Source organism: Rana temporaria, chromosome 2, assembly GCF_905171775.1.
Source record: "Rana temporaria chromosome 2, aRanTem1.1, whole genome shotgun sequence".
Taxonomy (NCBI): Eukaryota; Metazoa; Chordata; class Amphibia; order Anura; family Ranidae; genus Rana; species Rana temporaria.
Genome location: NC_053490.1, coordinates 439,726,205 through 439,745,038, shown reverse-complemented (window position 1 = coordinate 439,745,038; position 18,834 = coordinate 439,726,205). Strand labels below are relative to the sequence as shown.

The window sequence follows — 18,834 nt, the reverse complement described above, 5'->3', positions numbered from 1 at the left end:
CGCAAACCTACGTCCCCCACATTAAGACGGCAGCAGACGTGAAAGTCAGCCTACCACAACACATAGCTAATACTTTTAAGGAGTACTATGCAAATTTATATAATATACCAGCCCCTCCCAGAACGCAGCACCAGGTGGAGGCATATTTAGCCTCTGCCCAAATGCCTTCACTGTCACCGTAAGCTGTAACCGAATTCGAGGCCCCCATCACGTCAGAGGAGTTGGAGGCGGCTCTGGCCTCAACTAAACAGGGTAAGGCTCCGGGACCAGATGGCCTTACCTCACAGTACTATAGAACGTTCTTCCCATCCCTGAGTCCCCATATGGTGTCCTTCTATAATAAGCTAGGGAACACGGCGGCTTTTGCCGGTGATACGCTGCGGGCACATATCACGGTCATTCCTAAAGAAGACAAGGACCCCCTGGTTTGCAGCAGCTACAGGCCGATCTCCCTTCTAAACACGGACCTAAAGCTATTTACCAAGATTTTAGCGATCCGTTTAGCCAGACACTTACAAACGCTAGTTCACTTAAATCAAGTAGGCTTCATTCCCACTAGAGAAGCCAGGGATAATACAATCAAAGTGCTAAACCTCCTGCATGTGGCCAATCAGACCCATGAGCCGTCAGTCTTCTTGAACACCGATGCGGAGAAGGCCTTCGACCGGGTCAACTGGGAATATATGTTCTCGGTCCTCAGGCATATTGGACTTGGAGGTACCATGACTAGATGGATAGCACAGATTTACACCACCCCCTCAGCACAGATTAAAGTAAACAGAATCTTGTCTGACCCACTCCCGATTGGGAACGGGACTAGGCAGGGCTGCCCTTTGTCGCCCCTCCTCTTTGCCCTCTCACTGGAGCCATTTCTGTGTAGAGTTAGGAATAACCCGGACATTCTAGGCCTTAAGGTAGGGGACTTCCAATATAAAGTATCGGCCTATGCGGACGACTTGATGTTCTCCACTCACTAATCCGTTAATCTCCCTCCCCAATCTGCTTCGGGAATTCGGCACTTACGGAAGCATATCCAACCTTAAAATCAATTGCAGTAAATCGGAAGCCATGGGCGTGGGGCTATCCCGAACTGCCACGCAAACATTACGATCCAATTTTAATTTCAAATGGACAGACACTTCATGGAAATACCTGGGCACCCGGGTTCCGGCGGATCTTAAACATACCTTTAACCTAAATTTCCCCCCTCTATTGAGCAAGACCCAGACCTTACTGGACTCCTGGCACAAGGGCCTCCATTCATGGTTTGGCCGCTGTAACCTTATTAAAATGTGTATTCTGCCCAAATTCCTCTATTTATTACAGGCACTTCCTATCCATATTCCTGCGGCATTCTTTAAACAAACACGTAGCCAGTTTACCAAATTTATCTGGGCAAAGAAGCCAAGATTACCCCGAGCCCTACTATCCCTACCTAAGCTGGAGGGGGGGCTTGTGGTTCCTGATGTGAAGAAGTATTCGCAGGCTGTACACCTAGGTAGGATGGTAGACTGGTGCCGCCACGCCGACCTGAAACTGTGGACACATCTCGAACAGTCTCAGACACAGGTACCCTTACAAGGAGCTGTCTGGCGTTATGAAAATCTGTCGGCGGATATCAAAAAGCACCCGCTTATAGGAACGACGCTCCGAGTAGGGACGAGGGCACTTTCTACACAGGCCTATCCCACATCTAAGTCTCCCCTATACCCTATTTCAGGGAATCCAAAATTCCCGCCGGGGCTGTCCCCCCAGGCCAGGAATGTTTTTCAGAGTATACACTGCACACAAGCGAGACACTTCCTAGTGAATGACTGTTGGCCCTCACTGAGCATGCTGAGGGAAGAGGGGGGTGCTTTCGACTGCCGTTTTGGACAGCGATCCAACTGAGACACTTCTTTGAATCATTACCTAACCCACGAGAGTTTAACAGGCCACTTACCCCCTTCGAGATCCTCTGTTCGAGTGAGGGGTTGCTTCCAAGGACACTGTCCACCATATATGCTCTTATGATTTCCCCGATGGAACCCGCACAACCGGCCCACATAACTAAATGGGAAAGGGACCTAAAATGCACATTCGACACCCCCCAGATTCAGCGTATTGTACTGTTCGCCCTGAAATCCTCCATATGTACGAGACTGCAGGAGACCAACTACAAGCTGTTGAAGAGGTGGTACCTTACCCCACACCCCCCTGCACACCTTCTATCCAGGCTCCTCCGCATTATGCTGGAGGTGTCAGGGAGACAGAGGTACGCTGCTACATATATTTTGGTCATGCCCAAAGCTGTCTCATTTCTGGTCAACAGTCAGGCTTATAGCTCAGAAATTCACTGAATACAATATACCGGATGACCCGGCCTTCTTTCTTCTACATGTCAATACTATGTCAACTAAGCGATACAAAAAATCTCTCACATGCCATTTACTAAATGCCGCAAAGGCCTGCATTCCGCTACACTGGAAAAGCCCAGCGCCACCAACGGTGGCCAGCTGGATCCGCCGGGTAGAGGATATTAAGGCAATGGAAGATTTGGTGCTGTCTGCAAGACAGCAGGAGGAAAAATTTAAAGATACGTGGGAGCTGTGGAACCATATTATCTACTCCTCAGAAGGGGTTGCCCTTAGGGTTGCCTGAGGAAGCCAGGGCCTCGTATACTGCCCTGGGGGTCGTTCTGACTCGACCAGAATCTCCCGATAACTCCTCTGTCTCCGGCCCTTCTCCCCAACCACCCAGACCTTCCTTACCCCCCCCCCCCCCTGTCTTATTCCTCTTCTCCCTCTTTCCTCTCACTACCTCCCCCCCTTTTTTTCCCCCTCTTCTTTAGTTTAGAGCCCCCCTCCCCTTATGCCCCCCCCTCTCCGCCTTGGGGCGGACTCGGTTAGGGTGGGGGGGTCGGAGGAGAGTGGGGCCTTGGGGTCTTGACAAACTACATGGAGGTCTTACTGTCGAAAGAGGCCTACGGCCCTGAGATGTTATTTAAGGGGTTCTAGCTGAAGATATGTTATATGTTAATTGATATGGCAGCCGTTCTGGACCCCCATTTTGCCTCTACCTTCTGATGGTCATTTTGAAGATGCACCCCCCCCTCTTCCCTAGTTCAAATATTTGTTGTTACTACTCTTTGAAAGTATTGCTGTATATGTTTGTAATGCTTTGGCCCATGTTGGGCATTAATAAAATCTATATTTGAAAAAAAAAAAAAAAAAAAACGGACACTACCCTGTCCCTCGGTCCACCAATGCAGGCGAACGAAGCCCCGCTCCTCTCTGCGGCTCCGGCATCACTACTGTGGGCGCCTGGATGTGGCTTCACACCTGGGCATGCACCAACCATGCGCTGTAATTGGCCGGGAAATCTTCTGGGACCTGTGACATGTCCCAGAAGATTGCAGGGGGGGGGTAAACTTCCTTCAGCACTGTGGAGCCTGGAAGGAAGTGGTGGCTGGATGCCTCTAAAAAAAGGGTGCCCCCCCCAAAAAAAATTACATGCCAAATGCGGCATGTCAGGGGGCCACCGCCACTTAAAGTGGACGTTCCATTTTTCGGTGAACTATGCTTGAATATCGCAAAAAATAAATACACAGAGTGATCAAATACCACCAAAAGAAAGCTCCATTTGTGTGAAAAACAATTATATAAAATGTCATTTGGGTACAGTGTTGCATAACCGCGCAAATAACAAAGTAACGCAATGCCAAATAGCAAAAAATGGCTTGGTCATAAAGGGGTAAAGCCACTTGGAGCTGAAGTGGTTGAATTAAATTTAAACTCTTCTAGTAAAGTGTTTCTAAACCCACAACAGTAAAATCAGTCTGTATAGGCAGTAAAGCATGCTTGTGAGATACTGTGGGAGACCAGATATAGTGAATGCAGGTCCTGGGTTCAGTAACACTAATGCCTCGTACACACAATCGGATTCCCATCGGACAAATCCGTGGATTTTTGTCCAAAGGGCGTTGGCTGTGAACTCTTTCTGCATACAGACGGCAGAACTTTTCAGCCAACATTCACAAAACTATGTGTTTTTTCAGCTCTTTACCGCCATCCTTTGGGCAACTTCTGCTAATGTTGCCTGATGGTTAGCTTTGGTTCGGAGCATGCATGTTTGTACTCTGGATTTTAGTCCGACGGACTTGTGTACACACGATCGGATAATCCGACGGAATAAATTTGTTGTCAGACAATTTGAGAGCATGGCTATCCAACATTTGTTGTCGGAAAGTCTGACAACAATTGTCCAATGGAGCATACAGACGGTCAAATTATCTGACAAAACCCTTCCATCACACAATTGTTGTCGGAATATCCGATCATGTGTACGGGCCTTAAAGAGGAGTTCCAGCCAAATTTGGAACTTCCTCTTAACCCACTCCTCTCCCCCTTACATGCCACATTTGGCATGTAATTTTTTTGGGGGGGGGAGTGGGGGCTTCAGGAGAAGGGGACTTCCTGTCCCACTTCCTCCTTCCTGTAGGCGACTAAGCTTAATCGCCTTCAGGAAGTGGCTGGTGTAGGCGATCGCCTAGGACACGTCACAGGTCCTAGGCGATCTCCTGGCCAATTACACGGCGCGGCGCCGGGCCGCGCCGCTCGCGCATGCGCAGTGCCGCTCGCGCATGCGCAGTGGGTGCCCGGCCGTGAAGCCGAAAGCTGTCACGGCCGGGTGCCCACACTAAAAATGAAGACGCCGGCCGGGAAGGGGGGGAGAGGAGCGGAGCCCCGGCCGGCGCGTCGCTGGACAGGTAAGTGCCTGTTTATTAAAAGCCAGCAGCTACACTTTTTGTTGCTGCTGACTTTTAATAAACATACAAATGGCTGGAACTCCCCTTTAAGTTTGTGCAGTCTGCCAATATGCGTCAGTCTGTGTAAATGATTGTTCTGGTTCATAGGGTTAAAAAAAAAAAAAATGGGTAGTGTAGAGAAGGGTCACCTCACACGCTTGTAGGGGTATCGGCCTGTGTGCAATCCATGAAAATAGTATGTAGAGCAGGGTTGTCCAAACCTTTTTCAAAGAGGGCCAGATTTGATGAAGTGAACATGCGTGAGGGCCGACCATTTTGCCCGACATTCTGTGAACCATTAAAATTCGGTCTAAGTGTGTTCATCCGAGCAACGAATACATGGCCCAACAAGAATTCTCTTGCCTTTGTGGATGTGTGTGGTGAAAAGATGATCTCAGGCGTGTTATTTGGATATACCGTATTTATCAGTGTATAACACACACCTTCACTTTAAAAAAAAAATCTTACATTTTAAATAAAGTAACTGAATCAAAATAAGGGTTGTTGCCCATCAATACAGCCTCACAAGTGCCATAAATTCAGCACCCCCATTGCCCTGAATGCAACACCCCCATTGTCCTGAATACATTACATCACCCCCCCCCCCCCTTGCCATGAATACATCACCCCCCCCTCCGCCATGAATACATGTTTTGCCAGCTGCCTCTTTAATCGAAAGTCCCGCCTCCTGTGATGGACAGAAAAGTCGTCCAATGGCAGCGAGGAGACGGGACTTCCTGTTGCCGTGTAAACAGGAAATACTCCTGTATGCACGGCGCTCGTCCCTACCTCCTCCAAGGCAGCCAGCATGTATTTCTTTTGTGGCCCCCGCCACTCGGGGATCCGTTGGGGGCCACAAAAGACATACATGTCAAAATGACCAGGCGGGCCGTCCGAAACCGGAACGCGGGCCGGACTTTGGACATGCCTGATGTAGAGTATGCAGCAGGTGTACTCAACAGGACTTACAGCAAGAGGAATTTTACAATGTAGCTTAACCAATGTCAATGTTTCAGCAGGCCGTTCCTCCTGTAGCAAGTCCTGTTGAGTACGCCTGCTGCATATTCTAAGTAACAAAAGGATAATAGAATTCACCTTGGAGCTCAATGGCATTATAATTGCACTTAGCCTGTGGCCTCTTTATACTGTCACTGAACAACGATCTGCAGAGAAAAACACAAGCGAGTTGCCATAGTACTAATACAAAATTAAGCCTTATGCCGTGTACACACAATTTTTCGGGTTGTAAAAAACAAAGTTTAAAAAAAATGTAATTTAAAACGATCGTGTGTGGGCTTCAGGAGCATTTTTCGGGTTCTGAAAAACGTCCCGAAAAAATCGACCCGGCTCTATTTTTTCACGACGTTTTAAACAATGTCGTTTTCCGGGTTGTAAAAAATTATCGTGTGTGTGGGCTTTAACGACGTGAAAAACCAGCGCATGCTCAGAAGCAAGTTATGAGACGGGAGCTCTCGTTCTGGTAAAACTACCGTTCGTAATGGAGTAAGCACATTCATCACGCTGCAAGACAGAAAAGCGTGAATCGTCTATTACTAACACGGAATCAGCTAAAGCAGCCCCAAGGGTGGCGTCATCCGCATGGAACTTCTCCTATATAGTGCCGTCGTACGTCACCGTGCTTTGCTAGAGTATTTTTTTTTTTTGCATGATCGTGTGTAGGAAACAACGTTTTAAAGCGGTGGTTCCCCCTTAAAACAAATGTCTAACAATACATTTGGAAGACTGCTTACACTGCGGGTAGGCTGGCTTTTTTTTTTTTTTCGTACATACCTCGATATCGCCGTTTCATCCCTCGACTTCCGGGTATGAGTCTTGTGGCGGTGGGCGTTCCTAGAGTGACTCTATACGGCGCCTGCGCAATGACGTCCGGCTTCTGTCGGAAAGTCGTGACGCGCAGTATGCGCCGGTCGGAGGAACGTCAATCAACTAGGTCCAGCAAGACTCATACCCGGAAGCCGAGGGATGAAACGGCGATATGATCGAGGCATGTACGAAAAAAAAAAAAAAAAAGCCAGCCTACCCGCAGTGTAAGCAGTCTTCCGAATGTATTGTTAGAAATTTGTTTTAGGGGGAACCACCCCTTTAATGATGAACTTCGTTTTTCTAGAGCCTGAAAAATGTCGTATTTTACAACCGGAAAAATGATCGTGTGTACGCCGAATGAGTCATTTATCAACCATTACCATTTCTGCCAATATGGTGGTTGTAGTGATGCAATCATAGGCCAAGCATCCCTGAAGAGAAAAGATTGACTGTGTGTGCACTAACCAGACTGTGCTCTATAGCAGTCACACTGAAAGCACGAGCACCAAGCCTAGACAAAGAGTCTTTTCAGTCCCAAACTCCTACAATGAAACGATAAAATGAGAATTTCTTTCATGGGATTTGCAGAATGCATAATACTTTGCGTTTGTGCGTAAATAATTCTTCAAGTAGGGGTATGTTTTGGTCATCACAACATAATAAAATGAAATAAGCAGAGCTACAATAGATTTAGGGCAGGGCTATCCAACTGGCAGCCAATAGGCTTCTTTTGAGGCCCACAAGATCCCAGTAGACAATGCAGAATGGTGCCAAGTGCTGGAACACCCTCTACAACCACTACTTGAATAGCGCAGGCACTGCCTTGTCAAGTGGAGTTAATCCTACCTGACAGTTAGGCCTCATGCACACTGAATGTTCTAAAAAAAAGCCAGTAACCTTGGCTGTAGAAAGCTGTAGCTGTGGAGTGAGTTTTTCAGCATTTTTGTAGTAGTTTTTTGGTGCTGTGGCATTTACCTTTTTATCAAGCAACACTATACTCCCATAAAAGCTTATGGCTTAAAAACGCTGACAGACAACGAATAGCCACATTTTTTGGTCTTTTTAAGCTGGTTTTAGTGTTTTTCAGCTTTAGAGCATTTTACAGCTAAAAATAACTCCTCTCAAAACCCACTAGTTCTGGGGGTTTTTTTTAGCTAGAAAACACCCCAGACCAAAACTGCTGATAAAACAGCCGATGTGTGCATGGACACATAGGATAACATGATGGGGAGTGTGACTGCAGAAAAAAAACACAACATCTGAAGCCAAAAACAGCAGCTGCATTAGACCCCTTTGACACAGAGGCATTTTTTTCAGGCGCTTTTGGGCTAAAAATAGTGCCTGTAAAGCGCCTAAAAAACGTCCCCCCGCAGTCTGTTTCACACTGAGGCATTGCTCTGGTAGGATGTTCAAAAAACTCATGCAAGCAGCATCTTTGGAGCTCCTGCTCCTGTCCCCCTCGCCCCCTCCACCCCAGAACCCATTAGCGTTCTGGGGGGGGGGGGCGACGACGACTAGCATTGGGTTATAAATACTTCAGTTGGAATCCTAGAATACACCAGGGACATGCAGTCAGGGGAGGCACTAGTCCCCTGACCCTTTAAGGGTTGTACGACCTATGGTTCTGGAGATATGGGGCTCCTTGTGCAGCCTGTCAGAAGCTACATACAGAGCAGCCAGTTTAAATACAAGCTGGCACACTGTTTACAGCTCACAGTGCATCTCCTCACTTGTCAGGCACTGAGCTCAATGGATGTCTTGGACGAATGGTAAAGTACCATTGGCCTAAGCGGGCCAATAAAAATGCTGCAGTGGAGGCACGCCTCTCACTGCAGTGTCATAGAAGGGGGCATGTGTCTAAAGGATAAATGCTCCCTTCCAGCCCAGCCCTATTAAAGTGGTTGTAAACCTTCCCCCATAACTTTTGCACATCTAATTCCTCATTAAAAGCACTGCTTGACGCTGTACGCAAATTTCACCTTACTTGCTTCCATTGCCATGTAATCTGTATTATTCTTTGTAGTGACGTTGGCTGCGCATCTCTCCTCCCAATTCACGGCACACTTCTCCCATTAAGAAGTGTGCCGTTAGAACGCTGTGTGTGTCATATCAGCTACAGTCTCATTTATACTCTTCCTCATACAGCCCATGTGCGAGATTGCAGCTGAAAGGGCATAAGTATATTACACGAAGGACTCAGAAGACAGCAATTAAGATGGCCCTGTCTTATCACAGGAAGCACAAACTTTTAAAGAGCTGGAATAAAGTAAGGAATATGCAATTGGGGCTGAAAAATTATGCAGAATGTATTAGAATACATTTAGCTACTGGCTTATTTAAAAAGCAGCCTTGGAGGGGGAGAGTTTACTTCCTCTTTAACTACAAGGAAAGAACATGGGTTTATGGGTATAAGATTTACCTCACAATTCTATTTTTTTCCTCACAGTTGAGAATGAGAATCTGCCAATGTTGAAAGGGTACTGTTAAATCATATATTTATATGTTATAACATAATAATTAATTTAGCCATTTACTGTTAACTTACTAGAACAAGGGTTGTAGCCACGCTGGCCCAACCTATTGAAGAAATAAACCACTTAAAGATGATATAATATTGCGATCCTTGATTGGGATAAAGTTCAACAAAAACTGGTATTACGCCAGGTGTTAACACCAAGGAATTAATAAATAGCAAGGTGATATAGAAGAACATAAACAATGATGTGCTAAAATAACAGTTAAATATCCAATGTTGAGCGAAGGTCAAAAAACAGATATCGTGCATAAGTGAATAACATCGAAATTCATTTCCACCACCAGTGCCAACACCATGTAGATTACACGCTTACCACACGACAAGCAAGATGAGCTTGCGGCTGTATAGTTTGTGGATAAAGGCCCTGGCTGGGATATACAGCCGCAAGCTCATCTTGCTTGTCGTGTGGTAAGCGTGTAATCTACATGGTGTTGGCACTGGTGGTGGAAATTAATGCAGATGTTATTCACTTATGCAAGATTTCAGTTTTTTGACCTTTCGCTCAACATTGGATATTTAACGGTTATTTTTGTACATTGATATTTTCACACATCATTGTTTGTTTATGTACTTCTAGATCACCTTGTTATTAGATTCTTGGTGTTAATTAACACCTGGCGTAAAAAAACAGTTTGTGATGAACCTTATCCCAATCAAGGATCACTATATTATATATTTGTTATAAGTGGTTTATTTCGTCAATAGGTGGGGTCAACGCGGCTACAACCTTTGTTCTTGTATATTAGTGTAGCGCCTGGCTACTTTCAGAGCCGGTGCTATGTTAAATTTAGGGGAGAATTCAGAGAAGAAGTTAGCTCTGAATTAGTTTGACTGTTTAAATTTGGGTCTCTGCTCTAGCTTGGCTGTGCTGTGGGCCAACCTTTTGTTCGGGGACTCCCGTCACCCCCAGACGGCAGGTGGCAGCAGTGTGGTTAAGTGAGTCTGAGTACCACTCCTTAGCAGCCAGTCAGGGGTTGGCTGCCTCGCTGTGCATGCTGGGGAGGGGTATAAAGGGGGCAGATGCTATTTCCTCAAGGTTCTTCCTTGTGTGGCGCCCACCATTGGGGTAGCCATTCCACGACACCCCCGCATATGGCCCTCCTGGCCGGAGTGTGCGTGTGTAGCAGTGTTCCTGGTTTCCCGGGACCACGTTGGCCCGGAGAAATTGATCTGCTGTGCGGGCCCAGTGATCGACTGGGTCCACAATCTGGAGGAGGTCCTGAGCTGTCCGTCCAATTGCAGGAAGCTGACCGATGAGGAGTCTGTCCGAAGGATACCAAGCACGAGGCTGGTGTTCCAGGAGGGGCCTGTCCATTCATCGGGGGACTACCTGGGATCTGACAGGCTGGATGTTGGTCGCCTGTCCGTCGCTAATTTGCAAAACTACCTGAAGGAGATCTGGGTGCTGAATCTACTGAGAAAGGATTCTGGACCATAAATTGTCTCCATTCTTTTGGGAGGGTCTGTGACAGAGACTTGATCCTAAGTTCAAGTGACACTCTGGCTGCCAGGCTGGCGAGAGAGGCCTGTCCAGGTGCGCTATACCCACTCCGGCTGGAGTAGCGAAGTAAAGTGTTGTTGGAAGCAGGACTGTTTCCCCATATGCAGTTACACCTGCTCCTTCAGGGGGTAGTTCTACATTAGTGTGTATTTTTACTTTTTAGCTGCTGCTCATTCAGGTGTATCTTATCTTTTGTTAAAAAAGAGAAAAATACCGCACTGTTAAATTACTGGTTGGAAGTTAGATTTTCAAGCTTCAGCCCCGCGACCTGGAAAATCTTTTGTGCAGGGTGCAGCTGAAAGTGGCATTGTTACGTAAGTGACAGCATGGGATGCTGTGCGGGATTGGCCAGTCCTTTGTCACGAGTTAGTGAGAAGGGCAGGGGTCCGACATCCACATTCCTCACAACCATCTTAAAATGTAGTATGTACTCTATAATGAGTACACACTAAATTACTTTGTCCTAATATCTCTACCAACAAGAGGGCCAGAAAAAAAAAAACACAGTTCAAAGTCAAACTTAAAAATATGTAAAATAAGGCACTTGGGTCCAGAAAGAGCACAGTATGCACTGTAGGATCTAGCTCGGTTTGCTAGAAATGGAGCCCCAGAAAATAAGAAATGTGTCAATAATAACAGCCAGTAGTAACGTAATCCAACGCAAAGCACCAGACTGAGGGACATCCTATAATGCCAGAAAGTATTTTTTGGCAAGAGAAAATTACTCTTTTTTTTGTATATTTAGTGGCTATAAGTTAAACTTTGATTAGGAGACAAAAAAGACTGAAGTGTTTTTTTCTGGGAGCTAGAAAATACATGCTATATATAAATGCACAAATTCTTGGTGCTTTTGGGCCACTGTTGCCTAGCAACCAGCAAATAGTTTAGAAACACTGGTCAAAAATAACACAAAAGTTGCGGCATGAAATTAATAGGCCAACCCATAACGGAAAATAAATCTTTCCATATTTCCAGGGCAGCCCAGAGAAAAAAAAGTAGCCTATAACAGGGAGGAAAAATCCATTGGCACCAAACACGGGAATTCTTCTTTTGAACAATTTTAAAGACTAAAATAACGTCTTGGGATAAAAGAAACTTGATATCATGCACATGTACTCGTTCATACTGCACTAAAAGCATAAACATTGAACTTCAGTAAAGCCTTTCCTTAATCTAGAGTATGGATTCGAAAATCTGTCAGTAGCATGCATCACCAGAACAGAAATTAAGATAAATAAAATATATTATTGCAGTATTACAGGTACTTGTATAGCACTGTTAATTTTCACAGCACTTTACAGATATGTACATTCACATCAGTCCCTGCCCTTAAAGCGGAGGTTCACCCTCAAACTGAACTTTATAACAATAATTTCTGCAGCCTTAATATATGCCTCTAGCGTTGTCTTTTTTTTTCAGATCTGAACCCTTACCTGTCTTCAGCCTCACTTCCGGGTCTTCTTCCCTGCGGGGAGTGGGCGTGTCGCTCCTTTTCCCCCCCGACGGGGAGCTCTGCGCAATGTCTCCTGGGAGTGAGTGATGAGAATCCCAGGAGACGCGCTGTGCTGTAATCCCGCAGGTCACGTGACTCGGCAAGTGGGTCATGTGACGTGGGCGGCTACGAATTCTCCATTTTAGGTATGGAGTATCCCGGAAGGACATCCTGCTGGGCTTCACAGTGCCCACAAACAAGATGGAAACGTCCATCTATGGATTTTTATAAAATATCGTTTGCGGGAGAAAACAATTCCTGGCGGCTAGAAGATTGGGACACACAAGTTCCTTATTTACCAAGGTAAGAGCGGCAGAAGGATTTAAAAAAAAAAAAAAAAAAAAAAAAAAGAAAAACTCGCGGAACCCCCGCTTTAAGGAGCTTACAATCTAAGAATTTAGAACAGATTTTTGGATCTTACAAAAAGTGACAATTACTTACATATGAGGAGACACTTCATAGAAACTAACTCCACGATATCTCTCCATGTGTTGCTTGCTGTAAATCTCTAAATCTTTGTAAGGATTGACAGATACCAAGACTGACCCAATGTATGTCTGGAGAGAAAACATGACCAAGTCAGCCAAAATATTACTTGAGTAGCTTGCCTTTATACAAAATCTTTTATTCATTACCGGTACTTTTATAGCACCATCAATTTACGCAGCGATTTACACATATATTGAACATGCACATCAGTCCCTGCCCTCAAGGAGCTTACAAACCATGGTCCCCAATTCACATTCCTACAGAGACTAGGGCCAATATAGAAGGGAGCCAATTAACCTACCAGCAAGTCTTTGCCGAGTACCAAAAGGAAAGCTACGCAGGCACAGGGAGAACATGTAAATTCCAGACAGAGATAATGCCTTAACTATACATACACAGGATCTAAACAAGTGTGAGTACACCCCTCACATTTTTGTAAATATTTTATTATATCTTTTCATGTGACAACACTGAAGAAATGACACTTTGCTACAATGTAAAGTAGTGAGTGTACAGCTTGTATAACAGTGTACATTTGCTGTACCCTCAAAATAACACACAGCCATTAGGGTCTATTGGCAACAAAAGCGAGTACACCCCTAAAAGAAAATCTGGCAAACATTTTGGTCCAAAGAATTTTATGTACACAACTTTCGATAGCAGATTCCGAATTTTCATAAGAAAATTCCCAAAAAGACAAACTCCAAAAAGAAAATCTCGTAAGCTAACAGATTGAACGTTTTTCGTTTAATGAGTACCATTTTCGTACGATTTTCATACAAGAAAAATCAGAAAAGAGAGTGCGCATGATCAAAAAAAAAAGCTTGTGACGTATGAGAATATTTGGACGAATTTTCTTTCATCGGTTCCAAAATTCTGAACACTCCCACCACCATGCTTGACTGTAGGCAAGACACACTTGTCTTTGTACTCCTCACCTGGTTGCTGCCACACACACTTGACACCATCTGAACCAAATAAAGTTTATCTTGGTCTCAGACCACAGGACATGGTTCCAGCAATCCACATCCTTAGTCTGCTTGTCTTCAGGAAACAGTTTTCAAGCTTTCTTGTGCATCATCTTTAGAAGAGGCTTCCTTCTGGGATGACAACCATGCAGACCAATTTGATGCAGTGTACAGCGTATGGTCTGAGCACTGACAGGCTGACCCCCCCACCCCTTCAACCTCTGCAGCATTGCTGGCAGCACTCATACAGTACATCGATTTCTCAAAGACAATTTCTGGACTCAACTTCTTTTGGCCGACCATGGCAAGGCCTGTTCTGAGTGGAACCTGTCCTGTTAAACCACTGTATTGTGTTGGCCATTGTGCTGCAGCTCAGTTTCAGGGTCTTGACAATCTTCTTATAGGCTAGGCCATCTTTATGTACAGTAACAATAAAAAAAAAAAAAATAAGATCCTCAGAGTTCTTTGCCACAAGGTGCCATGTTGAACTGCCAGTGACCAGTAAGAGTGTGAGAGAGATAACACCAAATATAACACACCTGCACCCCATTCACACCTGAGCCCTTGTAACACTAACGAGTCACAGGGAGGGAAAATGGGTAATAGGGCTCAATTTGGACATATTAACTTAGGGGTGTACTCACTTTTGTTGTCAACGGTTTAGACATTCATGGCTGTGTGTCGAGTTATTTTGAGGGGACAGCAAATGTACACTGTTATACGAGCTGTACACTCACTAAATTACATTGTAGCAAAGCTTAATTTCTTCAGCGTTGTCTTATTTTAAAATATATAATGAAAGATTTACAAAAATGGGTGTAATCACTTTTGTTTTATCCCAACTGCTGCTGTTGACCATAGTGACCAATCTGCTTCTATCCTTCATTTTTTTTTCCCCCACACAGCTTAATATTTGCACTCTAGTTGAGACAAAAATGAGAGCCCAACAAACTAAACACCATTTTTAGAATTCAGTTTACTAAGCAAACAGAAGAAAATTTAAATAGGAGGTCAGAAGTGACTACTTATTTGTGCGCCTCCATTGATTTTCCCAATGTATAGCGTTATTTATCAACACAGATTATATTACAAGGACAATGCACAATAGCATTTTGAAGAAGGGCCCACATCAGCTGAACAGAACCCTATTAACTTTGTAGACGCTTTTTCTTGCCACCATTGTGTGAGGATATATAGGCATATATACAGATATACAGTCACTGTTAAATTCAAATATTGTGAAAACCCTGGTACTGAAGTGCATATAGCCATTGAATTATCATCGGGGGGGCCGCATCAGCAGTATGGTTGCCCTCAAGGGGCCGGTTGTATCTGTAGGACTGTGTCCACTATTTATTATCATAAATTGTCAGTGCATTTGTTTCGTGCAGGGTTCAGGAGTATGCTTTGCACCATGTGCAACATCTGACCTCTGCACCCTCCACTCTCCTTCCATCCTCCCCCCTATGCCTCCACAGCCCTCACACTGCACCAAAAACCCTGCTCTCAGGCTGCAACCCGCTGGATAAAAAAAAAAAAAAAAAAAAAAAAACACGTAGCAGTCGGAGCTGTTAGGAACCTCCGACACTGACGGGCCAATCGCGCATGCACTCAGCTCGGAAACAGTTACATGATAAACTGTAGAGTTTCTCCAGTGCTGAGAGTTCAGGAAGAAGGAGGTTTCCACTTCAGCCTGTATACACGCCCACAAGTGTGATGTCAATATCATGTGACTTGGCTATCTGAGAACAAGCATCTGTTCTCTCTAGCATAAAAGACACAACTGAGCATGTGCAGGTCGGCTACTCTGCCTGTGTTAGCTGGCCTTCCCCAGATAGACAGTGCAGGGGGGGGGGGGGGGACCATTCATATTCATACAGGATAAAACAGCCTTTTTACATAATACAGAGGATTAACCCCTTAAGTTCCACAGTGAGTATAACAAGCATGCTATGCTGCATATACAGACTGATTTTACTGTTGTGGGTTTAGTAACATTAAATGCTTTTCTTCCTTCTAACCCTATTGCTTCTCTCTGACTAAGGCCCCTTTCACATTGGGGCGGGAGGTGGTATTGCGCCACTAAAAATAGCGGCGCTATACCGTCGGATTTGCCGCGGGATTCGGCCGCTAGCGGTGCAGTATTAACCCCTGCTAGCGGCCTGATAAAGGGTTAATACTGCCCGCAATGCGCCTCTGCAGAGGCGCATTGCGGGCGGTATTGCCGCGGTTTCCCATTGCTCCTCTCACCGCTCCAAAGATGCTGCTGGCAGGAGATTTTTATCTCTCCCACCAGCGCATCACCTCAGTGTGAAAGCCCTCAGGCTTTCACATTGAGTATGCAGTGCAGGAGTTTTTCAGGCGGTATAGCAGCGCTATTTTTAGCGCTGTACCGCCTAAAAAACTCCTCAGTGTGAAAGGGGTCTAAGGGAAAACCTGTCTGCAGGCATACCAGGAAATCTTTGGAATTATTTTGCTTTCATCTACATAAGCATGAATGGCCCCTTATTAGAGGTATGGCATAAGTTTGTTTTATATGTTATTAATGACAGAAACTGTCCTAACCTATCACCCCAGAAAACTGAATCACTAGTTACTAAAAATACTCTCCGGACTACTTTAAAAAAGGGGAGTATGGCCAAATGCTCTTTTGGCTATACTTCTCATGTAGGTAACAGAAGTGCACGTCGTTCTTGCTCTCTTTTGCGCAGAATTAGCCAACAGCAGGCTACAGCCTGAGTCCCCACTCATCTCAAAGCGGACCCGAGAACTGTGCAATCAGCAGTCACGTGATCACTCATTTATTTTGCTTAGAGCCAGTGGGAACAGCTTGCAGCATTGGATCGATGCTGCAGCAGGTAAGTACGCATGATAATTTTTTTTTATTTTTCCCACACGTCACTATTAAAAACGTAGGGTTTTATTTAAGCAGCAATGTCTTTAAAGCAGAGTTCCAGCCTGGGGGAAAAAAAATAATAAAAGTCAGCAGCTACAAAATACTGTAACTGCTGACTTTTAATATAAGGACACTTACCTGTCCAGGGAGACCACCATGTCAGCTGATTCTTCCATCGGGTGCAGATGCCAACACTGCAAGTAAGGGAAACTGGGAAGGCAGTGGGGGGGGGGGGGGGTGTCCAAGTGCAACTGCGGAAGTGACATACCTCGCCGCGGTGCCATAGTCCCGAAAAGAAAAATTGAAAAGAAAAAAAAAAAGTACCAAAAAATAACGAAAACATCCACGTATTGTGGCCAATTGTTTGTCCAATTGTTTGTGGCCAATTGTTTGTCTTTTTGCCTGGAACTCTGCTTTAAAACAATACAGAATTGTGCGCATGCATTAGAACAACACAGCATAACCAGAAGATGCTTTAAGGTAGAATGTGAAGTGTTTATTAGGTGGTAAGCCGTAGGATAAGAGTGGGGAATTTTGCACATGTGCTCTATTTGTGACATGGTCGTGTCTTGATATGGTGTACTGGGTTCTTATGCAACAGTTTAATTAAATTTCATTTTGCAACTGCCTGCTGTGATTTTTAGCTGAGTCTGCATCCTACTCACTTCTCTGCTCCTCCCAAGTGACTCGTTGGCTGAGGATGCGCCTGTCCTAATGGAAAACATGAAGTGTACAGATGTCCTCCCAAAGAAAAGAGTTTGAGCTCTTACGAACTACTGTATTTACAGATATTTGGAAGGATAGGACAGAAAAGCAGGGCACAAAACAGGGCAAAAAAAATAGTGTCAAGTGTTGCATATAACAACCAAGGCAGAAATAAATGCCCAAACTACTGGGGGATGGGGGTTAAATCGCTTACCATATCTCTTGCAAACTAGATCAGAATGATGCATGTGCATCTTTGTTCACAGCACCATCCACCGCCACGACCCTTATGCTCAAGTCTCAATCTACATTCTGGTCTTTATATTTGTTTTACATTTCACAGAATGTTTCAGCAGCAGTGACAATAATGGTCTGTTGGAAGAGCTGGCAGTGTTAAAGTGGTCGGGTGGCTCTACAACCCCTCAAACTGTTTAACAAAAAGCTGCTGAACAAAAAACAAGCAGCCATGAGTTGGTTTTAACCCCTTCAAGGCTTGAATGTACCAGACATAACTAAAGAGCTTAAAGGCAAAGTTCACCTTATAATAATAAAGGCACACATTTTTGCAGTTTGAAAAATGTGCATTTCTTCGTTTCTCTGGAGCCTACAGTTAGCCGATGCAATGCGAGGATCCTGCAGAATCTCAGTATAGCTGTCTGCTCGTACCCCCTGTACATTCAGACAGTTACTGGAGAGCAGGAACATCAATGAGCTAAAGAGTGCCCAGCAGTGCCCTCGAAGTTCACTGAGAACTACAAGCTGTCCGACGCAGTGGCAGACGGTAGTTCTAGTTCATTCACAGATTGCTGTGAGTGAATGACGTGGCCCTGTGGGCGGAGCTCTTTTCAATTTGTGACAGCGGTTGAGGGGAGAAGATCTCCCACCCGCTGTCACAGTGGGGGGATCAGAGGAGTGCAGGCAAGGTGTTCTTTGGTAACAGGCAATACCCTAACCACAGATGCAACATGTTACCATAGATCAGTGTTTCTCAATTCCAGTCCTCAGGCCCCCCCAACAGGTCAGGTTTTCAGGATTTCCATTATTTTGCACAGGTGATTTGATCAGTTTCACTGCCTTAGTAATCACCACAGCCTTTTCATCTGAGGGAAATCCTGAAAACCTGACCTGTGGGGGGGGGCCTGAGGATTGGAATTGAGAAACACTGCCATAGATGAACCTATCCTTTAAAAGCATGTTAATCTGGTTGGATCCCGATTGTAAAGTCTGGATTGATTCAGCGCCTGACCGGCTGAGCGACGTCAACCAACAGCGGACTTTACCCTGTTGTCAGAAGAAAAACAGGCCACAGGAGTGCAGAAAGAGCTCTACTCCTATGAACCATAGGAAACGTAGGTCAAAATAGGTTTTGGCCCCTACTTCTTTAAAATATCCACATCCTCTATGCTTTTGCCTGCAATTTTTTTTAGTTGGCGACAGGGTCTCTAAGTGATTTTCCATAAGCAGCAAATTTCTCTAAGACCTATTTCACACTGGAGTGTATTGCAGGCGCTATAGCGTTAAAAATAGCGCCTGCAATTTGCCCTTAAAAATTTGTCCCTGAGGGGCTTTCACACTGGAGTGGTGCGCTAGCAGGACGATTAAAAAAAAAGTCCTGCTAGCCACATCTTTGGAGCGGA

The 18,834-nt window shown here is 45.0% G+C and overlaps 1 protein-coding gene across 5 annotated transcripts in view; it reads right to left on the bottom strand.

Annotated features, from left to right (window-relative positions):
- Nucleotides 1-18,834, bottom strand: part of MYO1C (myosin IC) — a 248,027-nt gene that overhangs the window by 110,898 nt on the left and 118,295 nt on the right. For all 5 annotated transcript variants that reach the window (XM_040338393.1, XM_040338396.1, XM_040338394.1 and 2 more), the window contains exon 3: nt 12,581-12,696. In XM_040338393.1, coding sequence (XP_040194327.1) covers nt 12,581-12,696 — 116 coding nt within the window. The remainder of the gene's footprint in view (nt 1-12,580; nt 12,697-18,834) is intronic.